Raw genomic sequence first — 23573 nt, 5'->3', positions numbered from 1 at the left:
ATATACATGTAGCCTTAAGGTGAAATATGCATATACATGTAGCCATGAGGTGAAATATGCATATACATGTAGCCATAAGGTGAAATATGCATATACATGTAGCCATGAGGTGAAATATGCATATACATGTAGCCATAAGGTGAAATATGCATATACATGTAGCCATGAGGTGAAATATGCATATACATGTAGCCATGAGGTGAAATATGCATATACATGTAGCCATAAGGTGAAATATGCATATACATGTAGCCATAAGGTGAAATATGCATATACATGTAGCCATAAGGTGAAATATGCATATACATGTAGCCATAAGGTGAAATATGCATATACATGTAGCCATAAGGTGAAATATACATATACATGTAGCCATGAGGTGAAATATACATATACATGTAGCCATAAGGTGAAATATGCATATACATGTAGCCATAAGGTGAAATATACATATACATGTAGCCATGAGGTGAAATATACATATACATGTAGCCATGAGGTGAAATATACATATACATGTAGCCATAAGGTGAAATATGCATATACATGTAGCCATAAGGTGAAATATGCATATACATGTAGCCATAAGGTGAAATATACATATACATGTAGCCATGAGGTGAAATATGCATATACATGTAGCCATAAGGTGAAATATGCATATACATGTAGCCATAAGGTGAAATATGCATATACATGTAGCCATAAGGTGAAATATACATATACATGTAGCCATGAGGTGAAATATGCATATACATGTAGCCATAAGGTGAAATATACATATACATGTAGCCATAAGGTGAAATATGCATAACATTCTGCCACCAAAATAATAAGAGGAATTGAGGTAATTATTTACAAATACACCTTTAAAATTATATATCAACAAGCAAAAACCAGAGTGGGTCAAACCCTGTATAGTATACCAACTTTGAAACATATAGTTTCATATAATTGATTAAGGCGTAGATCATGTAAAATAGCTATGGCTCATAATCTTGCATTCCAACAATGTGTGCAAGGCCAAAAATGGGAAGGCATTCAGTTTAAATTTGGTTTAAAATGTTGTACAGTTGTGCATCAATGCCATAAGCTAGGGTAAATTCATCTTCATGGATGACATTGTCAATTTCTGATCAAAATAATTTTGAACTCTGTCTAATGCATATAAGACAATGTGATTGATTTTCTGTTTATATCATTTGTATTTTATTCATTAAAGGCAAGTGATTTTGAAATGTAAATAAACTTACTATTTTTTACATCCCTACATACTCAGTATCACGTTCCTTTCCTACACACACTATATAGCTAGTATTCACATATAACAGCATACCCCATACACACACTATATAGCTAGTATTCACATATAACAGCATACCCCATACACACACTATATAGCTAGTATTCACATATAACAGCATACCCCATACACACACTATATAGCTAGTATTCACATATAACAGCATCCCCCATACACACACTATATAGCTAGTATTCATATATAACAGCATACCCCATACACACACTATATAGCTAGTATTCACATATAACAGCATACCCCATACACACACTATATAGCTAGTATTCACATATAACAGCATACCCCATACACACACTATATAGCTAGTATTCATATATAACACCATCCCCCATACACACACTATATAGCTAGTATTCACATATAACAGCATACCCCATACACACACTATATAGCTAGTATTCATATATAACACCATCCCCCATACACACACTATATAGCTAGTATTCACATATAACAGCATACCCCATACACACACTATATAGCTAGTATTCACATATAACAGCATCCCCCATACACACACTATATAGCTAGTATTCACATATAACGGCATCCCCCATACACACACTATATAGCTAGTATTCACATATAACAGCATCCCCCATACACACACTATATAGCTAGTATTCACATATAACAGCATCCCCCATACACACACTATATAGCTAGTATTCACATATAACAGCATCCCCCATACACACACTATATAGCTAGTATTCACATATAACAGCATCCCCCATACACACACTATATAGCTAGTATTCACATATAACAGCATCCCCCATACACACACTATATAGCTAGTATTCACATATAACAGCATCCCCCATACACACACTATATAGCTAGTATTCACATATAACAGCATCCCCATGATAGCTAGCAGTGGGGAGGGTAAGCATTTAAAAATAAAGACATGTAGAAGGCCATTTAATGGCATAAAATTTCAAACAATACACATTATTGAAAGCCATAGAGTACTTGAATATTGTCAAAATCCCAAGTCAATACATTATTATACAACTGTATGGCTATATTACCTTCACTCACAGATGTACACACTTGTTTGCCTATTGACTGCCTTATAATTAAATGTATGGTGGGTATGAAGTGTGCAACCTTGCAGACTACAAGGTAAACGATTGCTCCTGAGGTTTGAATGTTCAAAAAAGTCGAGAGAGAGAGAGAGAGACAGACAGACAGACAGAGGTTGGCATACACAAATACATTTTTTTTTAGTATTTTATTTGCCACAAACTCAAAATCATATCAACATAACAAGAGAGAAAGTAAAAAAGACAGTGGAATAAATATTATACATAGACTGATGGATGAATACAGAGTTCATGGCTGGACCACAAAAATAGTTTGAAACAAACTAGTCGAGTTTGTGGCCCAAAATACATTTGCATGGCTGTCACCCAACTCACCACTGAATATAGGTTTTTAGAAGGTATTATGGGTTTGGCCATGAGAAATTTTGTAAATTTCCTCGGTAAATGACCTCTCCTCACGTTTAATTTGGTTGACATCATCAAGCAAAATATTTCGTCCCCACCTTTCAGAACATTAGAATTTTCATGCCCCACTTGAGCCCTCAATTTTTTTTCATGGCTTCCCAATTTCTCCCCCTCCCTGCCATGATTTTTGACCACAGCCTATGCTCCACATAAGTTCATTAGGTGCATTGGGGACTAATTTGTAACTGTCAAATATGTGATGTTTTTAAGTGACGTGTTGTAAATCTACATATTTTGACTCCAAAAATGTGTACAACGAAGAAATGGTGACTATCTTGAAAACAAAGATGGGGACATAATATTTCAAGTTCTCTCCATTGTTTTACGTATTCAGATATCAATGCTTAGATATGCAAAGAATATAAGAAAAATCCATCAACTTTTTTTGAATTTGATTTAGAAGGAGTTTCAGTAGTAACTGTTACTTTTGCACGCCTATCTTGTAAACTTAATTAATCAATTCATGCTTGACGTCACTAGACTCGCACTCCATCTACATTCTTTTCTCTCATTTCTAAGGTATGCATTTCTCTGTGTGAAGACTTTAGTCTTGTTTCGTCAAGATGTCGAAATGTATAACTTGATGTCTCCAAAAATAAATGATACTATTTTTTATGATCTACAAGTCGTCATTACAATCGCAACCAGAAGTCACCTCAGCAACATGAATGACGTCATCTTAGCAATATGAATGACGTTATCCCAGTGATATGAATGACGTCATCTCAGTGATATTAATGCTATCTGAAGTACAGTAATTGAAATTTATCTGCCTATAGCAAGATGAACTTTTGGGGAAATATTTGCAAGCCTTTGACCTCTACGGGTCAAGGATTCCATGTGATGCAGTCCAATTAGTTTAGTTTGATGGTATCCGGCTTTCCTTGGAGATGTCTCTGTAAGATACAGAAGGAATTGTTAGATTGACCAATGACACACTACACGCACGCATACATACATGTATATATATATATATATATATATATATATATATATATATATATATATATATATATATATATATATATATATATATATATATATATATATATATATATATATATATATATATATATATATATATATATATATATATTTATACATATTTATTTATTTATTTATTAAGCCGTGTACACAAGAAGTGTCATTGGCAAGAAAATATACCAAATGAAACACTGATGTTTACAATGTCTTGAAAATATTAAGTATATCACTGAGATATCAAGCTGTGACACTTGCTAGAGTATCATCTACAAATGAAAAAAATGTACTTAAATAGAAAATGATTATCAAATTTAAGTAACTGCGACTGTAAACTAAATAAAATGTCCAAGTATTCATCTCTTATCTTCTAAATTTATTTTGATGTCGGCACTTTGATATTAATTCGGAACGTTTATTTAATAAATTCGATTTGTCAGCATATATGATACATAGCTTTTCTGCCCGGTAGAGGTCACACTGCTTCGTCATATTCGAATAGTAAATTGCATGTGTGATGACTGATCAGTTGTGCGTGCTTTCAATGTATGTATGTATATATGTCTGTCTCTGTTTGTCTGACTGCAGGTGTGTGGGTAGGTACGTAGGTAGGCACACGTCTGCCAACCCGTCTGCCAGTGTTTTACGTACACAGAGAAGGAAGATAAGAGACGGCATCATTGATTATAAGTTATAATACTAATGAAGACGGTGGGGGCGGGGTGCAATGTCATGTTGGCTAACGGAAGACATAAAAAGGAAAAGGAGGCATCGTCAATGTAGCTTACCACTTGCCATCTTAATATCTTGACCCACTCATCAGCCTCATTGTAAGACGTAGCATGGAAGTAATATGTTCTTTCAGGAAATTCAATCAGAAAACAGTTTTCTTTATTTTTGAGACGATGGTGATCCCAATCAACGCCTTGACACTCTCGTAGATCAAGTGTTCGTATTGGTGTTGTCTCCTGGTGCAATTGAAGAAGATGAATAATAAGATGGTTATCTTCAATTTATTACTTATTTCTTCACTTATTATCATTTGATAGACATAACAATGGCACAACTGTCGATCTTTACACTGGTCGCTTATAACAGTGTTCATAAAATTGAAACACCTCGTAACAAATGACAAATTACCCCATGTAAACTTTTTTGTTATAATGACAAGGATTGTGTTGTGTATCCTAATAATAATAATAACAATAATGACTTTTATTATCAAAATTGCCAAATTGACAAACAGGTAACCCTGTTAGGACCAGCCTAATCTACCCAGGGGCCCAAGAGAACAATTAATATCACACTCTTTGTCTGTTGAAAACACCATTATATTTGACATTCTTTGGAATGTTTCCACAAAAGTCAGTACGGATGATAATTAAAATAATGAAGTAAATGTAAAAAGTAAAAAGAAAGTGTTTCTCATCTCACCTCTCTCGTCTTGAAATACTTGAGTTCGTTTTTACAAAGTACAAACCATCGTAACTTCCAGGATTTCACAATACCACCCTCCTTTGTTAAAAATCCTTCTTTAGACGCAACCTGAGAGTAAAATATCAATTACACTGTAAATGATCGTTTATAAAATATCAATTACACTGTAAAAAGTCGTTTATAAAATATCAATTACACTGTAAATGGTCGTTTATGAAATAATGAAATCAATTCACAATACTACTATGGAAATAAACAGTTGGCCATTTTACATAATTAAAATCTTTAACATATAATTTCTACTTTGTACCGGCTATTTATATCTATACCCGAGAACGGGACTGGCGGTCAGACCGAATTAATTTCATTGATCTGTCATATCAAGATCAGAATGAAGCCGCAACGGAAGAGTGAAGTCAACGAAGCTGTTCTTAAATAATTTTTCAGTGAGTGGGCATTTTTTTCTCGATCGGTAGCTGGGGGAGGGGAGCAAACAAGGAAGAATTACGAAGGGGGGGGGGGGGGGTTCCTGGTTTTGATATAATGGCTGGGAAAACGCATGGTGATGTCTGAAAGGTAACGCACATTGTGTCAACATGAATTGTTTCTATAGAGGAAAACACAGAAGTTATTCTGGTGGGAGTGGGTAAATCATTCACAATCTTCGGTGGGCAGTGAGCAGGCGAGCAAAATGAAACCCAAGGGAGTTGAGGGCAGATATCCTTCACCACATACCACAGGGCACATAGCAACAGCTAATCACCCTTTTTATGGGGGGGGGGGGTTCTATTAAAATCATGATATTTTGGTTTGAAACAACATGTTCATATACATATGTAGTTATTAAATAAATGGAAATCACAAATCTGGCGTTGGCTGCACCTGAAATGCAATACTAAATAACTTCAACATTCCACATTAATACTAATGGTATCATTGTATGTCTTTCGGTTTATCTCGTGGAAAGTGTAAACATCAACTCATCTTAGAATATAATATATTGCAGACATCAATTAGATTCCTTAATACATTACATAGAATAACGATGACGTAAAGACTTACTGCCGGTGGTTGACTGAGACCATCGTCGTCCAAACTGTTACGATTTGGTGTTCCAAATGCAGCGTGTACTTTCACTGTGTCGTAACAGGGAGGTTCTTCGATGAATTTTGCATACGGGTATTTGAGAACAATTATACTGCCTGTGTAAAATGGATAAGATCAAGATAATATCTCTATCAACATGAATTATGTCAGAGCCACACACGGCTGGCGTTGTAGTGTGAAATGTTCTCAAATATAAATATACACAAAATACACATTCACCATAGTTTGTATTTAGACGCGGATTATATTATGTCATATTTCTAAAAACCTTCTGAAATATTTATTTATTGCTAATTATATACACATAAATAACCTATAACATGCGAGGTAATAATCAAGATTGTTCATAAAACCGATCGCCTTTGATAAACGATCACTGTCTAAAACACTAGCAATCTACAAGTTATGCTTATCGAATGAGATCCTAAGAAAATTCTTTCCCTGTTTTCTTATCATAAAGTATATATATATATGAATAAATTATTGTAATTAATATCTACCTGTCTCTCCACCAATCACAGGTTGTTTGTCAAAATGGTCTAACAATTCTCCTAAAGAGTCAAATGCAAATGCCCCAAACTTAAACAAGGCTCCACTCCTTCCTTTCTGAAGTCTGAAGTGTTTGACTGCATCCTTACTCCTACAAGAGAAGAAGAATTATTTAAATCATTTATGTAACTGAAGATTGGGTAAAATATGAAACCCTAATATTTCATCAGTGCGAAAATGGCATTAAAACACCAAATCACACATTTGTGATGCAATCATTTTGCATCGAACAATTTTCCAACTAGACACCAAAAGAAATGTCCCCATCAACTACCAAAGCAATCGATACGGTAGATGTTGACTTTAAGTTGTTTGCACAGACTGACAGACACTTTACCGTGCATATAACTAAGTTCAGTAGTATTAAAACATAATTGCCATGGTATAAAGAACAGATTGCAGCATGTAGAAGTACTTTCTGTCTATGAAATGGTGTGAAAGTACATAATTATATATTGGTAAATGTGTACGTGACGTGACGTTATGTTATACCTGACACTAAGTGTGTATTCCCCGGGGTTAGTTTCACTTGTTCGTAATAAATACGAACCATCCCTTCCGTTGTGCAATAGAATACTTTCCGTTACGTGGCGTGATTGGTTGCCATGGTACCATCTGTACAAGAAAATAGAATATCGTATTTAATACACTAAAGAGAACAGTCAACCTGATAGATTACAATTTTGACGGGAGAATTCAATCCATATGTGTTTATCCCGTGTTCATATGTGTTTGTAGCCAAGAGCCTCGCTGCGTTTATACAATGTATATGATCAGTAATAGAACTTGAACTTGGTAAAAAATGCATTTACTTGTTCATCAACTTTCGGACTCAAATGAGTCCCTGATCACATGATCTTCCGATGATGTAAGGATTTCTTTGAAGATTTTGTTCTGTCGTGCCCCCCCCCCCCCCCCCACTCTACTGAAAAGTATCTGGGTCCAGATTGGTGAAAGATTGTAGCGACCTCTATCCTTGTTCAGGGTTGGGCTAATTACTCGTATAGGTATGTCCACTTTCACCCAAACTTTCAGTTACATATCATTTACATCACTGGACTCTCCCACATCCCACGGAGCTTCGCATTACTGTAAAATTAACGCTAAATGAATTATTTTGTATGTACCGATACCATCTACATAACGTACTCTATGACCGTACTCAAATATCCTTGTACTGTGAAGCCGGAGCTTCGTGAAAACACGGGGCGTCGCCGTCACACGTCAACGAATGGTTATCTCTATTACGGTCGATGAGGGCGCACAGTACAAGGACATTCGAGTACGGTTATATAGCTGGTATTGGTACATACAAAATAATTCGTTTAGCTTTAATTTTAGTAAAGCGAAGCTCCGAGGACTGTGAGAGAGTCTATGCTGGTCTCTGACTACGTGGCTACTTTAACGGTAAAAATAACGATCACAGACAAGTGACCTATCTGTCAGAATAGCTCCTGGTTTTTTTTTGTTCTTTTGTTTTTGTAACGACGTGTAGAAGTGGTTCTGCCGTTCAGCTCTTCCACTAGCTATGCAGTATTGTTTTTAGCAAAGTAAAACAGTGGTTAGTGGTTTCATATGATGACTCACACACATTATAGAACACATTTCACACAGAAAATTGGTAAAATATAATACTGTACTTTTATGTTATACTCACCATTTTACAAAACATTTATCTTTACCCCTAATTTGGACTTGATCAACTGTACATTACAATGTCAACCTACAGGCTACATGGAATCATAGACTGTCTATCAACTGTATGTTACAATGTCAACCTACAGGCTACATGGAATCATAGACTGTCTATGATTGAATACATATCACGATCACACCGTACACCATCATAAATCATGTCATTTCTGACATTTTAATTCAAATTAAATAAACATTCCAATGTCCGAGCAGTGTTACAACTCAACTTACCAAACTTCGTTCGCGATCTCTTTGAAAAATATATGTTTCGAGGTATTAGGGGCATAGTAGCTAAAGCCAACAGAACATTAGGATTTCTACGCCGGAACTAAAACCCAAAGACATCAACATAAACTCATATTTTATATTTACAGTCCTATCCTACAATATGGATTTTGTACCTGGGAACCGCATACCACAAGTACTGACAAACAGGACATTGAAATGACGAGGTGCCTGCTTCGTTATTCTACGCTGTACCAAAACAGACAGTGTTACAGCAATGCTAAGGGAACGTCACTGGAAACCCATGGAAAACAGGCGAAAGTGCTCCAGGCTAACCATGGCATATAAAGCCCTAACTGCAAAAATTACCAACAGAACAATACATCAAATGTAAACAAAATCAACCAGACGATCTCAATCACACACGTTCCATAGAATACCACCATCACCCCGGGACCACCACCACCACCACCACCACCACCACCACCACCACCACCACCACCACCAACAACAACAACAACAACAACAACAACAACAACAACAACAAATACATACATACATACATACATACATACATACATACATACATACATACATACATACATACATACATACATACAAATACTCCTATTATTCCCGCACCGTACATGACTGGAATAATCTCATTGTCTGCCCTGTATCTACTGAAGAACAAGCATCAGAACACATTAACTCTTTTCACCATTACTAGTGATGTCCACACACTCACATATTCACAAACTTGGTGTGATACTTATATTACCCACAGGGTGCCCAGGCTCATTTAATTCTGTTTACAAATATAAACAAAACAAAATAAACATACAAGTAAACAAACAAAAACAAACAAACAAACAAACAAACAAACAAACAAATAAACAAACAAAATAAACTGACAAATGAGTAGATACATACATGAGTAAACAACAACAACCAACGAACAACCAAACACTGCCCCCCCCCCCCAATGGTCACATATGGAAATAACCCACAAGGGTTGAGACTGATCTACTATGAATACTATTATAATTTTCATATCCTGAAAAAAATGCCATAAATTGACTTCAGATCAGTCAAAAATCCACCTCGCTAGAACAAATATGCTTAGAACTCACATTTTTACCGGCGAAATTGACAGCTAAATGAACAGAAAGGCTGAAATCCCAACGATTTTCTGAGTTGTTGCTCTGTGGTATCTTGTCATTTTTAAAGCTGGTTGCAAACGTTAAAAACATGCGGGCTACCTATATTTGAATATCCAATTATCCAGGGATATTTGCAAACATTTTTTGAAAATTTACTCACTTGCCTACCAGATGATGTTTTTTATATAAAAAACCACGATATATTGCCATTTGGTTGTTGCTAAGGGCGTGGTCATGGTTGCGAGGGCCAATTGTGTCAAAATGTTTTGAAGAAAATCTGCAGAATAACACTTCTAAAATTATGAAAGTAAACTGATATTGCCTGTCAGAGGTCACGTGGTTCCAGCGCGATGGTATGTCGTTAAATAGGTTACATACGAATAAGTCTCACTTTCCTAATTAATCGTATAGCATAGCTAAGTACTGCGTCAAGACCGTAAGTTCATTAACTATTTTGTTGCGCTCAAATTGATCTTCTTTTAATACCGGTGTCACTCTTCCATAATTAGAGCGACCTAGTTACAGGAGATATGTGGTTTGTATGAATCTATGTGAACAATGTAATTCCTACAAGTACAACAGAAGACACTGATTGTGTGGCAATTTGAAAACAAAGATAACTGATGGTGAATTGCTGAGAAAAAATAACCTGACAAATAATCGAAAATCTACACCAAATATAATGACGAATTCACGTCTGTGGAATTGATTCATGTACACCATTGTAATACAAAGTGATTATGTGGTGAGCGTGCGTTCTCACGAGCAGCGACAGTCTTATGGAACACTGTGTATACCACATGAACTTCGTTCTTCACCAACTGTCCATGAATTCAATGACATCAAGATATATCTGTTTGCAAGAGCTTTCTAACTTTCTACAATGATCTACTATTGTTCCTGTTCAGCGCCATAGAACATGACATGACATCGTACTGGATTTTGGCGTTATACAAATTCACAGATCTGCTTTTCGAGGCCGCTGTGTGTACAATGTATCACACAAAGGGGCATTTGTATTCACTTCCGCATTTAAACCCAATGAAATCTACTTTAGTTTTGAATAGGAACCATGCAGGCATCCAGACATGACAACAATTCAATTAATATAATTTGTAAAAAATAGCAAATATGGTATATAAAGAGAGAACTTACTCTAGCTCTTCTAAACTTGATACGCCACAAAATGTCATTTTGTAGGAATATTGGTTGTTACTACACGAATCCACGATCGCACACGCTAAATGTACAATAGTACTGCAAATGTCACACTGGTAAACTTTGAACTGTGATTCTGTATGCTATTCACCTTTGACCCCCGTCTCTGTCCTGTTCCTGTCACAGCGTGCTACTTCCATGGTCACAGTAAGCCCTATGAAAATATAACTTGTTTAATAATATAGCTGGTTTAATCTTGATTCAAACGGAACTAAGGAACAAGCAGAATGTACGGCGGTCGGGGGTTGAGAAGAAAATATATATTCAATTTTTTTTCGCAACCCCCTCCCCCTTGGAGCTCTCAAAAACATTTCGTCCCCCTGCCCCCATGAACTCAAAATCGTTCGTAGGCCTCATACTACACAGATTGTAATATTACAGTTGCCCCCCCCCCTTCACTTCATGCATTCTAGAGATATACAATTACAGCTGTTTTCCATAGACCGAGCCAGTTGAATTAAATAAATAATCAAGATCAGTGAGCCAATAAATCACAAGGTTTCAGGTTGTAATAGACACCAAAATGATAACACACAAACATCACTTACACCGTGTGGGCTCTTTATTTAGTTATGATATAAACAGTATACACCTACATATAAATATTTCTAAATAAAGAGATGAATTTTCACTATAATAAATTATTGGTACTAAGATAAAGTAAAGTTTCAAAAAAAGAAATATTTGTCCTCACTACATACAGGCTTTGTGTTCTTTCTATTGTTTTATCCTACATTGAACTATTGATCTCTGATCTCGTCCGTTACTGTTGCAGCAGTGCTCTACTTTTAATTTGTGTAAAACTGCTATAAAAGGTTTGATTTATTACAAATCAGAAGAAAAAATACAATAAATATAAGTCGAATTGCAGTAAGGTTAGGATGTGTATACTATATATTATAATATGACGTATGTAGAAAAATAAATATAATAATGGATCTATTAATAATTTATACACCATATCCATAATATCAGCACATCAAATAAATGCATGCCACTGGATCACTGCACTTCTTGGTGCTTCCATCATGTCATTCCAATGTGAAAGTCCAGCACCGGTTGAATACATATATGGTCCTAAAACTACTCGACCAACAACTTTCTGGTAGGCTAACAAACCTTGTTGGTATTGCATGGTTAACACAACACAGGTGTGATTAATATTAGCATTTGGAAGATCCATAGTAAAGGCCTCGTTGAATTCAGGGCTTGTCTGTCCACGGATTGAAGCGGTGTGTTTACTCTTAACAACTCGTCCAGATGTTACCATCGTTACCTTAATATTGAAACGAACATCTGTAAAACAAATAAATGTAGTAAATATAATAGTAATGTGAAGGCAGAATTGTATGCAAACTATTGAACAAATAAAATAAGATCATATCTGACCTAATGATGCTCGTATTGTATTGTATTGTATTGTATTGTATTGTATTGTATTGTGTTGTGTTGTGTTGTGTTGTGTTGTGTTGTGTTGTGTTGTGTTGTGTTGTGTTGTGTTGTGTTGTGTTGTGTTGTGTTGAGTTGAGTTGATGAGTTGAGTTGAGTTGAGTTGAGTTGAGTTGTGTTGTGTTGTGTTGTGTTGTGTTGTGTTGTGTTGAGTTGAGTTGATGAGTTGAGCTGAGTTGAGTTGAGTTGTGTTGTGTTGTGTTCAGTTGAGTTGATGAGTTGTGTTGTGTTGTGTTGTGTTGTGTTGTGTTGTGTTGTGTTGTGTTGTGTTGTGTTGTGTTGTGTGTACTTAACATTAGTTTTGAGATCTACACATAGCCTATGTTCGTGTTGTTACCTTCCCATTGTCTCCTGATGTGGAGAGATTATCTTATTTGCCTAATAACCAGCCCCGTTCTCTGATAATGATATTTGCAGAGTTCCAATGATTATTTTATGTGACATGGTCTGTGATGGCGAGTTGTTGAATACTTTGGATACGAGTCTTTGTGTAGCTCTGGTGACAGACCTGTCAATGATTTCATCCACTTTCTATTTATGGTCTTTCATTATTAGGGAGCCTTCAGTAATAACAAGGGGGAGGGCCAGAGGAAATGAGGCCAGGGCTGTTGCATAAAATGTGACCCTCCCTCAATTTCCTTTCTCTAAAACATGACCCTTCCCCTGTTAAATTCAAAAACATGGTTTGAATGCGGTCAGACGTGAAAAAGGACACTTAAGTCCAAGAATCTATGGTTTAAAGGCCTTAATCACACCGCTGCCACCAGGTTGGAAGGTTTAAAGATATTCGTTATTTCCCAACTACTACTAACACCGTAGTGAATTTGTGTGAAAGTGGCACTGTATTAATCAATATCAGTGTTTGAATCTCATTGGCTAAACTAAAGGGCAGAACATTAATGCCCAAACACTAGACGAACACACTCCTGATATTGTCAGGTCCGCGGTCAACATCTCTTCACACCATTATCCCTAATATTCAAAACTGTTTCCGTTCTACTCCCATGGGACCCACTGTGACTTAATTTAACCCTCCCCCAATTGTGCAAAATTAGGCAATAGAATGAGTCAAAGTAAAATGTGACCCTCCCCTTATCCCATTTTCTAAAATATGGCCCTCCTCAAAGAGCTGATTTGTAAAATGTACCCCCCCCCTAATTTCCCCCGCCCCCATTGTAATTTCTGAAGGCTCCCTTACACCAACACTTCTGCCTGTTTCAGAAAAAAGGGGCAACACATAAACAAAGACGAGTGCATATACCAAGTAACCCATCTGTACTTGTATGATCATGTCATCGCCACTGTGCCGCCTAACGGTAAGGCCAAATCTTTGAACTGACAGTTAATTGACAAGGCCTGTCGACCTGAACTTAACAGTCGACCTGACGAACGTATTTAAGGACACAACGCACATACGTACGTACGTATGCAGGCAGGCAGGCAGGCAGGCAGGCAGGCAGGCGGACGGACGGACGGACGGACGGACGGACGGACGGACGGACGGACGGACAGACAGACAGACAGACAGACAGACAGACAGACAGACAGACAGACAGACAGACAGAGACAGACATACAAACAGACGTACGTACCATCAAGTCGTACTGTGGTCGGAAGGTTGAGATCTTTTGCAATCAGAATAACCACATTCAAACGTTCCGCATTCGGTAGGTATGTAAGTGATACCAATACCTCCCCACGCTTAAACTCGATCTGTAATGAGAAAACAAGAAGATTTCAGTTTTTCATTTGTTTAATCAATCAATCAATCAATCAATCAATCAATCAATCAATCAATCAATCAATCAATCAATCAATCAATCAATCAATCAATCAATCAATCAATCAATCAATCAATCAATCAATCAATCAATCAATCTATCAATCTAGCTATCTATCTATTTAGCATAGCATAGCATAGCATATCTATCTATCTATCTATCTATCTATCTATCTATCTATCTATCTATCTATCTATCTATCTATCTATCTATCTATCTATCTATCTATCTATCTATCTATCTATCTATCTATCTATCTATCTATCTATCTATCTATCTGTTTACTTTCTGATTCTCTGTCTTGGCTTTCATATCATATTGGAATGTGTCCAATGCGCAATGCGACATGTTTCTGTAAAAGTACGTGATAAAAATATTATCGACTTACTGGAATGACATCAGTGATATCCTTCCATATGTGATCAGCTCCACATCGTGGTGGTTTGAAATCGATCTCACCCAGAGGTATAACTAAATGCCCCACTACGGTTGGGCGAGAGAATCGATCGAAGTCATAAACAACCAATCGAATGGCATGACTCTTTAATCTGTTGGGAGGAAAGATAAACGTATAGTTTTCATTAAACTTTGGATTCAGGGTCTTACGGTGAACCTTGCTGAAAATCTTACGGCGTTTATCAGGAAGAAGGATGACTTTAACATAGGGATCAGCTGTTCCTCTCATATTTTTGGCGGGTAATTGGGCGGCCTCGATTAGAGTGAAAGTAAGCTGTTCGCTTTCCTTGTCATAGAATACTGAAAAGCAAATCCTCCCAAGCCCATATTTGGAAGGTGACGTAGTGTGGGAGTCATCATCAATGCTAGGAATATAGTCCGCAGGATTGAGTTCTTCAATTTGCATAGCAACAGGTTGAACACTGAGACGCCTCTCAAATCGTCTCCCAGAGTATTCTTGTGCCAAAGAGAAGTCTGGGTTTGATAATGATGGAACAAGGAATGGACGAGGTTCGTCCATTTTCAGAATTGCAGAATGATTACACCCTTCATCTTTCTTTTTCGGTCTCGCTTTAAACCAATCTTCGACAATGCCTCGCTTCCATGCATGATATACCAGAATCACAACGACTACCGAAAGAAGAGCGCCCGCAGCGGCTGCTGGACCAATAGCGGCAATGTTAGTCTTCTCTGTTTTGATTGGCGAGTGCCCGGCCCGGAGAGTTGCATTTAAAGCCATTCTCGTGATATCCAGGCAATCTGTTGATGAAAAAGTATATCAAGTATATTAGGAAACCTACAAAATTAATCAAAATTTGGTGAACATCTTTTCAGATATTCTTGTAGCATAATATCTGACATAATATATGAACATTGTTACCACCATATACATACACAGACAAAATAACCCACCATGACGTAATCGCCGATTGTATACCGTCACGTGACATATAGTTAGATTAACCATGAATTAAAACGAATGGAGATATCGTGTTGCAGTGCACACAACTTGTGCAATTAAAAGTATACAAGTGAATACATTACGTTAACATAGACTGGCTCCTTGATCGTCTAACCTTTAACTGGTTTAAATAAACAGTGGCTCGAAACGTTAAGCGAACTTTACATCTTATAAGATTGCTTTACCAAAGTCTTTTCTACACATTTGACACTAAAAAAGTTTACATCAACAATAAAGCGCTGAAGCGTACATACGGCCCAAACAGTTCTCATATACTTTTCGAATAAAAATATTCAAGCGAGACACGATACCATATATATCCTCCATGAACCGAATGTAAATTGAATGCCATGCATGGTGGTAGTTTTTGGAGTTTTATGTCTGCACACATTGATAAAATGCAAACTTGTGAGATAAGATATCTAATATACATAATGTACCTCTTAATTGATCAATTAATTCTACCAAACTAGATGAAATTTGAAGCTTAAAAACTTACGACATAGCCTAATTACCGAAAAATCATCGATTATGCAAATGAACCATTACAACTATAAGCTACATCAACAAGCTATATAGGAGAGGTGTAATTTGTTATCATCAATGCATACACCAAAATATATGAAAATTAAAGTTTCATTCTAAAGATATTGAATAATTATCAAAAATAATTAATTATGCAAAATACTAACTACAATTCAAAACTACGTCGACAGACTATATAAGACACGTGCGATTTGTTTTTATCAATGCATGTTGGTAATCGTAAGAAATTTGAAGCTTGCATTCTTAAGATATCAGCAATTCCTAAACATATTCACAAAGACTGTCCTTGACGTGGACAGTGTTACTCTGCTGGAATCAAACTGACAAGATACAAAAGTGCAACAATTGAAATCGGAGGAGGGGAGAGGGGTACAATTTACCACTCGTCGGGGACAATATTTTGAAGAGACGCAAGAGTATTAAACATGGTGAGTTCACATCACCAAAGAAGAGCTAAGGAGAAACAGATTGGTATATCCAAGCTTTTTGTTATAGTACAAAGTATTGATTAATTTATAATATCCTTCAATGTTCAATATAAAGTGTTCCCTAAATTATTACATTTCCCTTTAATTTTGTCAATTTGTTGTCATAAATATTTTCCTTAAGTGGTCTTTAATAGGATTCTACTTAACTTAGGTCATCTAGTCATACACGTAGTTAGCTAATACCAGTGTTATAACTACACGTATACTGCTAGTAATCATTGGCAATATATCCAAACGTTGCTGATAAGACTGGAATAAGAAAATGTTCACGGTCAAACAATATCTTGACAAATCTTTACAAGTCATGAATACTTATTAGTTATGTATATCTAAAAGTTGAATCTAGCTGACTGAAGAATAAACTTGAAAACCTTTCCATGTACTTCACAAGTCACCAAACACACAAGACATCTGCCCATACCCATTCTTGCAAGCCACAGTACAATTTCTTCTGCGACTTGGACGATGCCGTAAAAGAAATCGTGGTTTACGACGATTACCCACACTGCACTGCTTTACGATACACCTTTTTTTGTACATTGACTATTCTCAGATAGGTGAGGAAAGACCCTAATCTTAGAAATTTAACAAGCCAAAGAAACAAAATATCTTAAATTATCATACTCGATTGTAAGTGAATAGAAATCTTATTTTTATTTGCAGCAATCACATTGGGGAGGGGAAGGGGGGAGGGGTAGGATAGAGGATTTTGTTTTCTGTAAAAAGTGAAGACGATTTAACGAATCTGTTATAATTTTATCACTGAGGTAAAATTTAAAAAAATGTCTGTTTCCGATAACATGACTTCAATGTGGTAGCTAGGTCGGAATTTTATTTTTTACTTTTAACTTTAAAAAAAATTACTTCCACCCTAAGATAAGATATTTGTCGGTCACAATACTTCCGAGAGAGTTCGATAACAGAGGTGTAAAATTAGTAAATCAAAGACGAACACATATGCCGACTGAACTGTTATAGTCTAAACAGATCTGGTGTTTCTCGAGAATACGATTTATTAAAATGAGGCATGAAGGTGTAAACGAAAATAGAACTTATTGTTACCATTTTACCTTTTTGCATGGAAAACAATGTTTAGGGTTAGGTGCTTAAAACTAGGGTCGGTCAGGTTATTGGAAACCCACTTTTTATTTGGTTTAATCTGCATGTACACGTCCAGGTAGTTTGTGGTAATTCAAATGATGAACTGTGAAATATTGACGAGTGTCCTGTTACTGTTTAAAACTGAGATTGTAAAGCTGGTTCGAGGACTTAGTTATCACCATAGTCATATAAAGCACTGTTTAGTTTGAAATTGACTCAAATGCACAACTTTACATGTAATGTCCAGAAATATTAATAAATACCCATTTTGAAGCAGAGTATGTACGTAGTCCATCAACCATTTTACTGACGTCAGCAGCCCGATGAGGGTGATTCACCGAAAAAAAAAACTAGTCTAAATATGGGTAGGTCGGACCCGTCGAATAGATTTATTTTCTTTTGGCCTCATAGTTTAAAAAGGTAACATTTTATATACATCTTACCTATAATCGACGTTTTACATGAAGTGGATACTTCTTGTCTTCTGATCGTTTGACAACAGAAACTTCTACCTTGATTCCAAAACACCAGCGCCACCGTGACACGATCACGATCGTTTCTGACGTGTTGAGTAGAATCAATAATTTGCATTTATTACGACAGGACACCTCAACAATAGTCGTTGAGAAATAGCCATGAATTGTGTGAAAATATAGCTTTATAACAAATGACGTTATCCTGATTTGCATTGTTAATAGATCACATATTTGGCAACCCACTCAGAACCCAACTATTGAAATGTTAATGTTCTATAATAGTGATTCTGAATTTGAAGGCATTTATGCTTGCAAGGGAACACCTGTATACTACACGTGTTGTTTACGGAACTCGTAGTTGATTGGACGAACATTCAGAGAGATCACGTGAATGATACGGTAAATGTTGTTTGCACGTTTAATATCCTGTTCACCTGGCAGACGCAGGCATTCGCCAGTGTAGGTAGCACCGTTATATAATTGACACCGGTGTAAATAAATAAGTGTCTGAACAACATTAGCCGGTGCAGTACCGGTATTTCACCGGCTTTTCTTCCTGATTCAGTTGTAGCACCGGCGTCCGAGTCAGATTTCAAATGAGGTGTGTGAACACGTATGTCAGCCTAAAACCCTGGGAGGGGTGGGGGTGGGGGTTCTATGGCCGACTCAAATTATTCTCTTTCTAATTTGGAATACATACAGAAAGATATAGCCTAAGGGTAAAAGGACGAAAAGACCATCACAGACTCTGGGTAGAGGGAAACCACCTGTCTTACCCAGACAACTAAAGCGAAAGCGAAAGCTTTGGTGAGCTAATTATATTTAAGTGCAATACTAAGTTAAATCCATTAACTTCGACAGAACTTTTGCACAAATGAGCTTTCGTCAAACTATATATACACGTGAGTCAAGTCATACTGACATAAACAGCAAGCGGAAAGTTCAACCTTGACGAGGCGCCTCAACCCAAATCCCCCCGTCGGCCTTTGGAACGTTTTTGAAATTGTAGCACCACATGTTATGCTTACCGTTGCCATTTTGACTGTTATAGTGATTAATTAACGCACACAATAAAATGACATGAATTAATGAGATATTGAGAAAATTGGAATATGTACATAATATATCACTTTTCCTGTCACACTACTCGGTGTATTTCTCAATATACAAGGTTCACTGATGACGAGGTTCATGATGACACGGGTCAAGTTTTTTTGCTGTTTGTATTATCTCGTCTCTAATTACATTCAAATCGCTATCAATACATACTCTATTGTTACACTGTACTCTCAGATATACTTGTACCCTAGATCTGTTTAGTTGTAGTTGGTATTTGATAATATCTTAAATTTATTGTATGGCGTTCCTCAGCCATCAAAATATTCATGGCTCTACATACCATATCACGTGAACTTTTGCATATTTAGTTATACTCCATCTACCATACACTTATCTACTAATATTAGAGTAACCTTTTTTATTAAGTAAAAAGTGGACATTTGCTATGAAAGCATAACCGAAATTTTCTGTGATTCGCAGTAAAGAAGATTGTATTGTCATGCAATTGGTATGACGTAATTGCTGGCCAATTGGTATGACGTAATTGCTGGCCAATTGGTATGACGTAATTTGCTGGCCAATAGAAGACACAGCAATTAATCCTTGTTAGTTTTCTCGGAAGTCGATAGAGGACCTGGTATTTGGAAGTTTAGCAAGAATTTGCTCCGTAAAAAGGTTTGTAATTGGTGATCGTGACGTCATAAATAACTATATGTTTAAATATATTGAAACCAAACTGACATGGGAAATGAAAGAGTACACATAGAATTGATTACTCTCGTAATTCAATTAAGTACACAAAATATACCACTCCAACTTTGGAAGCAACTTTGAAAGATACAGAAAAAAGTATGATTAGCGAACCCTCAGATGAGAACATTGAGCAGTACGATGAAGTTAGGAAACGCTTAGAAGATATTTATAGTGAAATTGCTGGGGTACCGTGCTCAAATTCATTTGAGGACGATTGAAATGGGTTGAAAAGGGGGAATAAATACGAAATATTTCTTGTCACTCGAAAAAGCTTATGCCTCTAAAACGAAATTGAAACTGTTCTTACATCTAGACGTCTGATTGGTACAAAGCAAACTCGTGGAGAACAAATTCGTTTTTATTCTGAAATGTATAAAGATCGCAAAAGGGTAATAATCTAGACGATTTTCTGGGAGATACTCGAGTTTTCGACTTAACTGAAAATAAGCAGAATATTTGTGAAGTTGAGCTGACTGAAAACTAATGTTTTTCAGCTCTGAGAAATATGTCCGTAGGTTCAGACGTATTGACGGTAGAATTTTATCGTTTCTGATTTAGTTGTGTCCTCCCTGAATATAATGCCTGGACATGTGGTAAAATTGTCACTATCTCAGCGACGTGGTAGTTACTCACTCTCCTGTTCACAAAACTCACTCTACTGTTCACAAAAGCAAACGCTGATTGGAACAATTGGCGGCCATTTTCACTTTTAAACATAGATTACAAAATTCGTGTACTATAACCTACCGTGTAATGTCAAAAATTATGTGAATGTAGAAAAAGCTCTGCTGAATAGATACAAATACTGCAGTTGCTTCCGTAGTTGTTTTCTTCACTGTAATTGGACAATCTTGCTTTCATCTCTACAATTTGTGTAATTAAAAACATGAAATACTTGATAGGAAACAGCGCCCTCATGCAATTAGCAACTAATCGTTACGCACATGAAATACTTTATAGGAAACAGCGCCCTCATGTAATTAGCACCTAATCGTTACACATATGAAATACTTTATAGGAAACAGCGCCCTCATGCAATTACCAACTAATCGTTACACATATGAAAAACTTTATAGGAAACAGCGCCATCATGCAATTAACAACTAATCGTTACACATATGACAACAAAAATACTTTCAAAGCATCTTGACAGTAAGAGGTCGGAGGGAGAGCTTGAAATGGGGACATGTCCCCTTTTCATGGGGGGGGGAGTCTTAGCTCTGGATGTTTTTGATTCTTACAGGTAAATTTTAGGCTATGAGACCCTTTACGGCAATAAATTCCGATCTTTTACAAAAACAGCACCGCATTTATCGGAAACTACCCCGTATACATAGGGTTGAAATATTCTTTAAAAAATAAATGGCATCATTAAAGTAAAGGTCAGTGTCTCTGCTTGTTGTGTCATTATTAGGGGGAAAGTTAGAGAGTTTCTTTTAATACTGTCGATAGCCCTTTCAGCAATAATGAGTGAGTGAGTGAATCAATCAATCAATCGATCGATCGATGGATCGACCGACCGACCGACCGACCGACCAACCAACCAACCAACCAACCAACCAACCAACCAACCAACCAACCAACCAACCAACCAACCAATCAATCAATCAATCAATCAATCAATCAATCAATCTACAAGAAATTATTCGATATATTCTATATTTATTTTGCACGCACAGTACAGTACATCACTTATTATTGTAATATTGTAATGTCTTCCTCCAAAGCAATACATCTCCTGTTATACTGAAACTAAAAATACTAGTGATTTCATTACAACACCTATTCTTTGAATCTTGTTCTTCACTATATAAAACAGTTGACAATGAAATGCCAAAAGATGGTGTAAAAGAATATCACTTTCAATCTCCAACAAAAACAATTAGAAATTAATTAGTACTAAAATTAACAAGATAATTGAAAGTTGTTAACGACCTAAAAGCCAAGCCTTAGCACTGATAAATATAAAAATAACTACGAGAAAGGATTGTTCTACATATAAGCAACGTAAAGTCCTCATAATATGTAGCACCAAAACTGCAAGCCAGTTGATCGTTGAAATTATGACACCATCTTGTAATGATATATCGAATAATCACATCACTTACCATGATAATACTTTAGAAAACTCTCATGTTGTAAAGGTCTTACCGTTACCCATCTTAAACCCGCACGGAGACTCCCATCCCGACCCTATATGGAGACCCCATCCCACCCCTGTACGGAGACCCCATCGCACCCCTATGCAGAGACCCCATCGCACCCCTATGCGGAGACCCCATCACACCCCAGTGCGGAGTTTCCCATCCGCCAACCCTATAAGGAGACCCCATCCCAACCCTATGCAGAGACCCCATTGCACCCCTTTGCGGAGACCCCATCGCACCTTATGCGGAGACCCCATCCCACCCCTATGCGGAAACCCCATCCCACCCCTATGTGGAGACCCGATCCCACCCCTATGCGGAGATTCCATCCTACCCCTATGCGGAGACCCCATCCTACTCCTATGCGGAGACCCCATCGCACCCCTGTACAAACATCGGATGAAGACAAACCGGGATGACTAAAATATTAAAATTTTACAAACACTTCAAACTAAAGGTTTCAAACGATATGTCATATGTGAAATTGTACAAGAGTACAGCTATACGTATACAATATACCTACAAGGACTAAGTAAAGCTGTAAGTAATTTATTGTGCTATTGCAACTAGTAGGCAAATAGGACAACACTGCCTTATGATATAGTATTATAGGATTGCATCACCTAAATACTCTCTGTAACATCTTTAGATATGGTGATAATTTCCTACAGCTATTGCACATTACAACTTTGCTGTAAACACTACTTTTGTCTCTTCCTATTCCAAAGCATGTGTCTCTCTCGGTCGACGATTGACAATGCATTGCCACATTTCATGAATTGATCTAGAGAGTGTTCCTCTTGCGACCATGCGTTCACAAACCACATGGCCGTTAATTCTGACAACTACGTTAGGTTAAGTTGCACATACTCCATTTTATGTATATATATATATATATATATATATATATATATATATATATATATATATATATATATATATATATATATATATATATATATATATATATATATATATATATATTGGCACGAGGGTATACAACACTAATATTGTAAAGGCGTACATAGGATGTGATAATTTAATGTTTTCGTTATGTAAATGACTTCATTTCAGTTACAATCGTCAAAGTCAATATCAATGTATGAATATTATTAAAGATTAAATAATCTGTTTTACATA

The 23573-nt window shown here is 36.5% G+C and overlaps 3 protein-coding genes across 5 annotated transcripts in view; all 3 read right to left on the bottom strand.

Moving 5' to 3' along the window:
* Positions 1-2629: 2629 nt before the first annotated feature.
* LOC144452221 (dual adapter for phosphotyrosine and 3-phosphotyrosine and 3-phosphoinositide-like) lies at positions 2630-11278 on the bottom strand. Its single transcript, XM_078143273.1, has 7 exons — positions 11154-11278; positions 7408-7530; positions 6867-7006; positions 6322-6461; positions 5257-5367; positions 4611-4790; positions 2630-3737 (listed from the first exon to the last, which is right to left on the bottom strand). The coding sequence occupies exons 1-7, from the start codon at positions 11189-11191 to the stop codon at positions 3696-3698; spliced, it is 774 nt and encodes a 257-aa protein (XP_077999399.1). The 5' UTR covers positions 11192-11278; the 3' UTR covers positions 2630-3695.
* A 917-nt stretch (positions 11279-12195) lies between these two features.
* On the bottom strand, positions 12196-15641 carry LOC144452086 (synaptotagmin-1-like). Its single transcript, XM_078143098.1, has 3 exons — positions 14835-15641; positions 14258-14378; positions 12196-12512 (listed from the first exon to the last, which is right to left on the bottom strand). Exons 1-3 carry the CDS (start codon positions 15639-15641, stop codon positions 12196-12198), a joined length of 1245 nt encoding a protein of 414 aa, XP_077999224.1.
* Positions 15642-23427: 7786 nt separating this feature from the next.
* The window catches only part of LOC144452189 (synaptotagmin-15-like), an 82035-nt gene continuing 81889 nt past the window's right edge, over positions 23428-23573 (bottom strand). For all 3 annotated transcript variants that reach the window (XM_078143235.1, XM_078143233.1, XM_078143234.1), the window contains exon 8: positions 23428-23573. This exon is cut by the window's right edge and continues 1047 nt beyond it. The gene's annotated coding sequence lies outside the window, so the exon portion shown is untranslated.

This window comes from Glandiceps talaboti, chromosome 22 (assembly GCF_964340395.1).
Source record: "Glandiceps talaboti chromosome 22, keGlaTala1.1, whole genome shotgun sequence".
Classification (NCBI taxonomy): domain Eukaryota; kingdom Metazoa; phylum Hemichordata; class Enteropneusta; family Spengelidae; genus Glandiceps; species Glandiceps talaboti.
The sequence above is the reverse complement of the archived record's forward strand: the minus strand, read 5'-3'. Positions and strand labels throughout refer to the sequence as shown.

Excerpts from the sequence above, each read along its gene's own strand:
- LOC144452221 (XM_078143273.1), bottom strand. The coding sequence starts at position 11,191 with ATGACATTTTGTGGCGTATCAAGTTTAGAAGAGCTAGA. Across the intron at positions 4,791-5,256 it reads AGTATTTCAAGACGAGAGAG|GAGACAACACCAATACGAAC; the intron begins GTGAGATGAGAA and ends CAATTGCACCAG. Across the intron at positions 3,738-4,610 it reads AGATATTAAGATGGCAAGTG|AGACATCTCCAAGGAAAGCC; the intron begins GTAAGCTACATT and ends TGTATCTTACAG.
- LOC144452086 (XM_078143098.1), bottom strand. The coding sequence starts at position 15,641 with ATGGCTTTAAATGCAACTCTCCGGGCCGGGCACTCGCCAATCAAAACA. Across the intron at positions 14,379-14,834 it reads ATATCACTGATGTCATTCCA|ATCGAGTTTAAGCGTGGGGA; the intron begins GTAAGTCGATAA and ends TTCTCATTACAG. Across the intron at positions 12,513-14,257 it reads GACCACAGTACGACTTGATG|ATGTTCGTTTCAATATTAAG; the intron begins GTACGTACGTCT and ends TTTGTTTTACAG.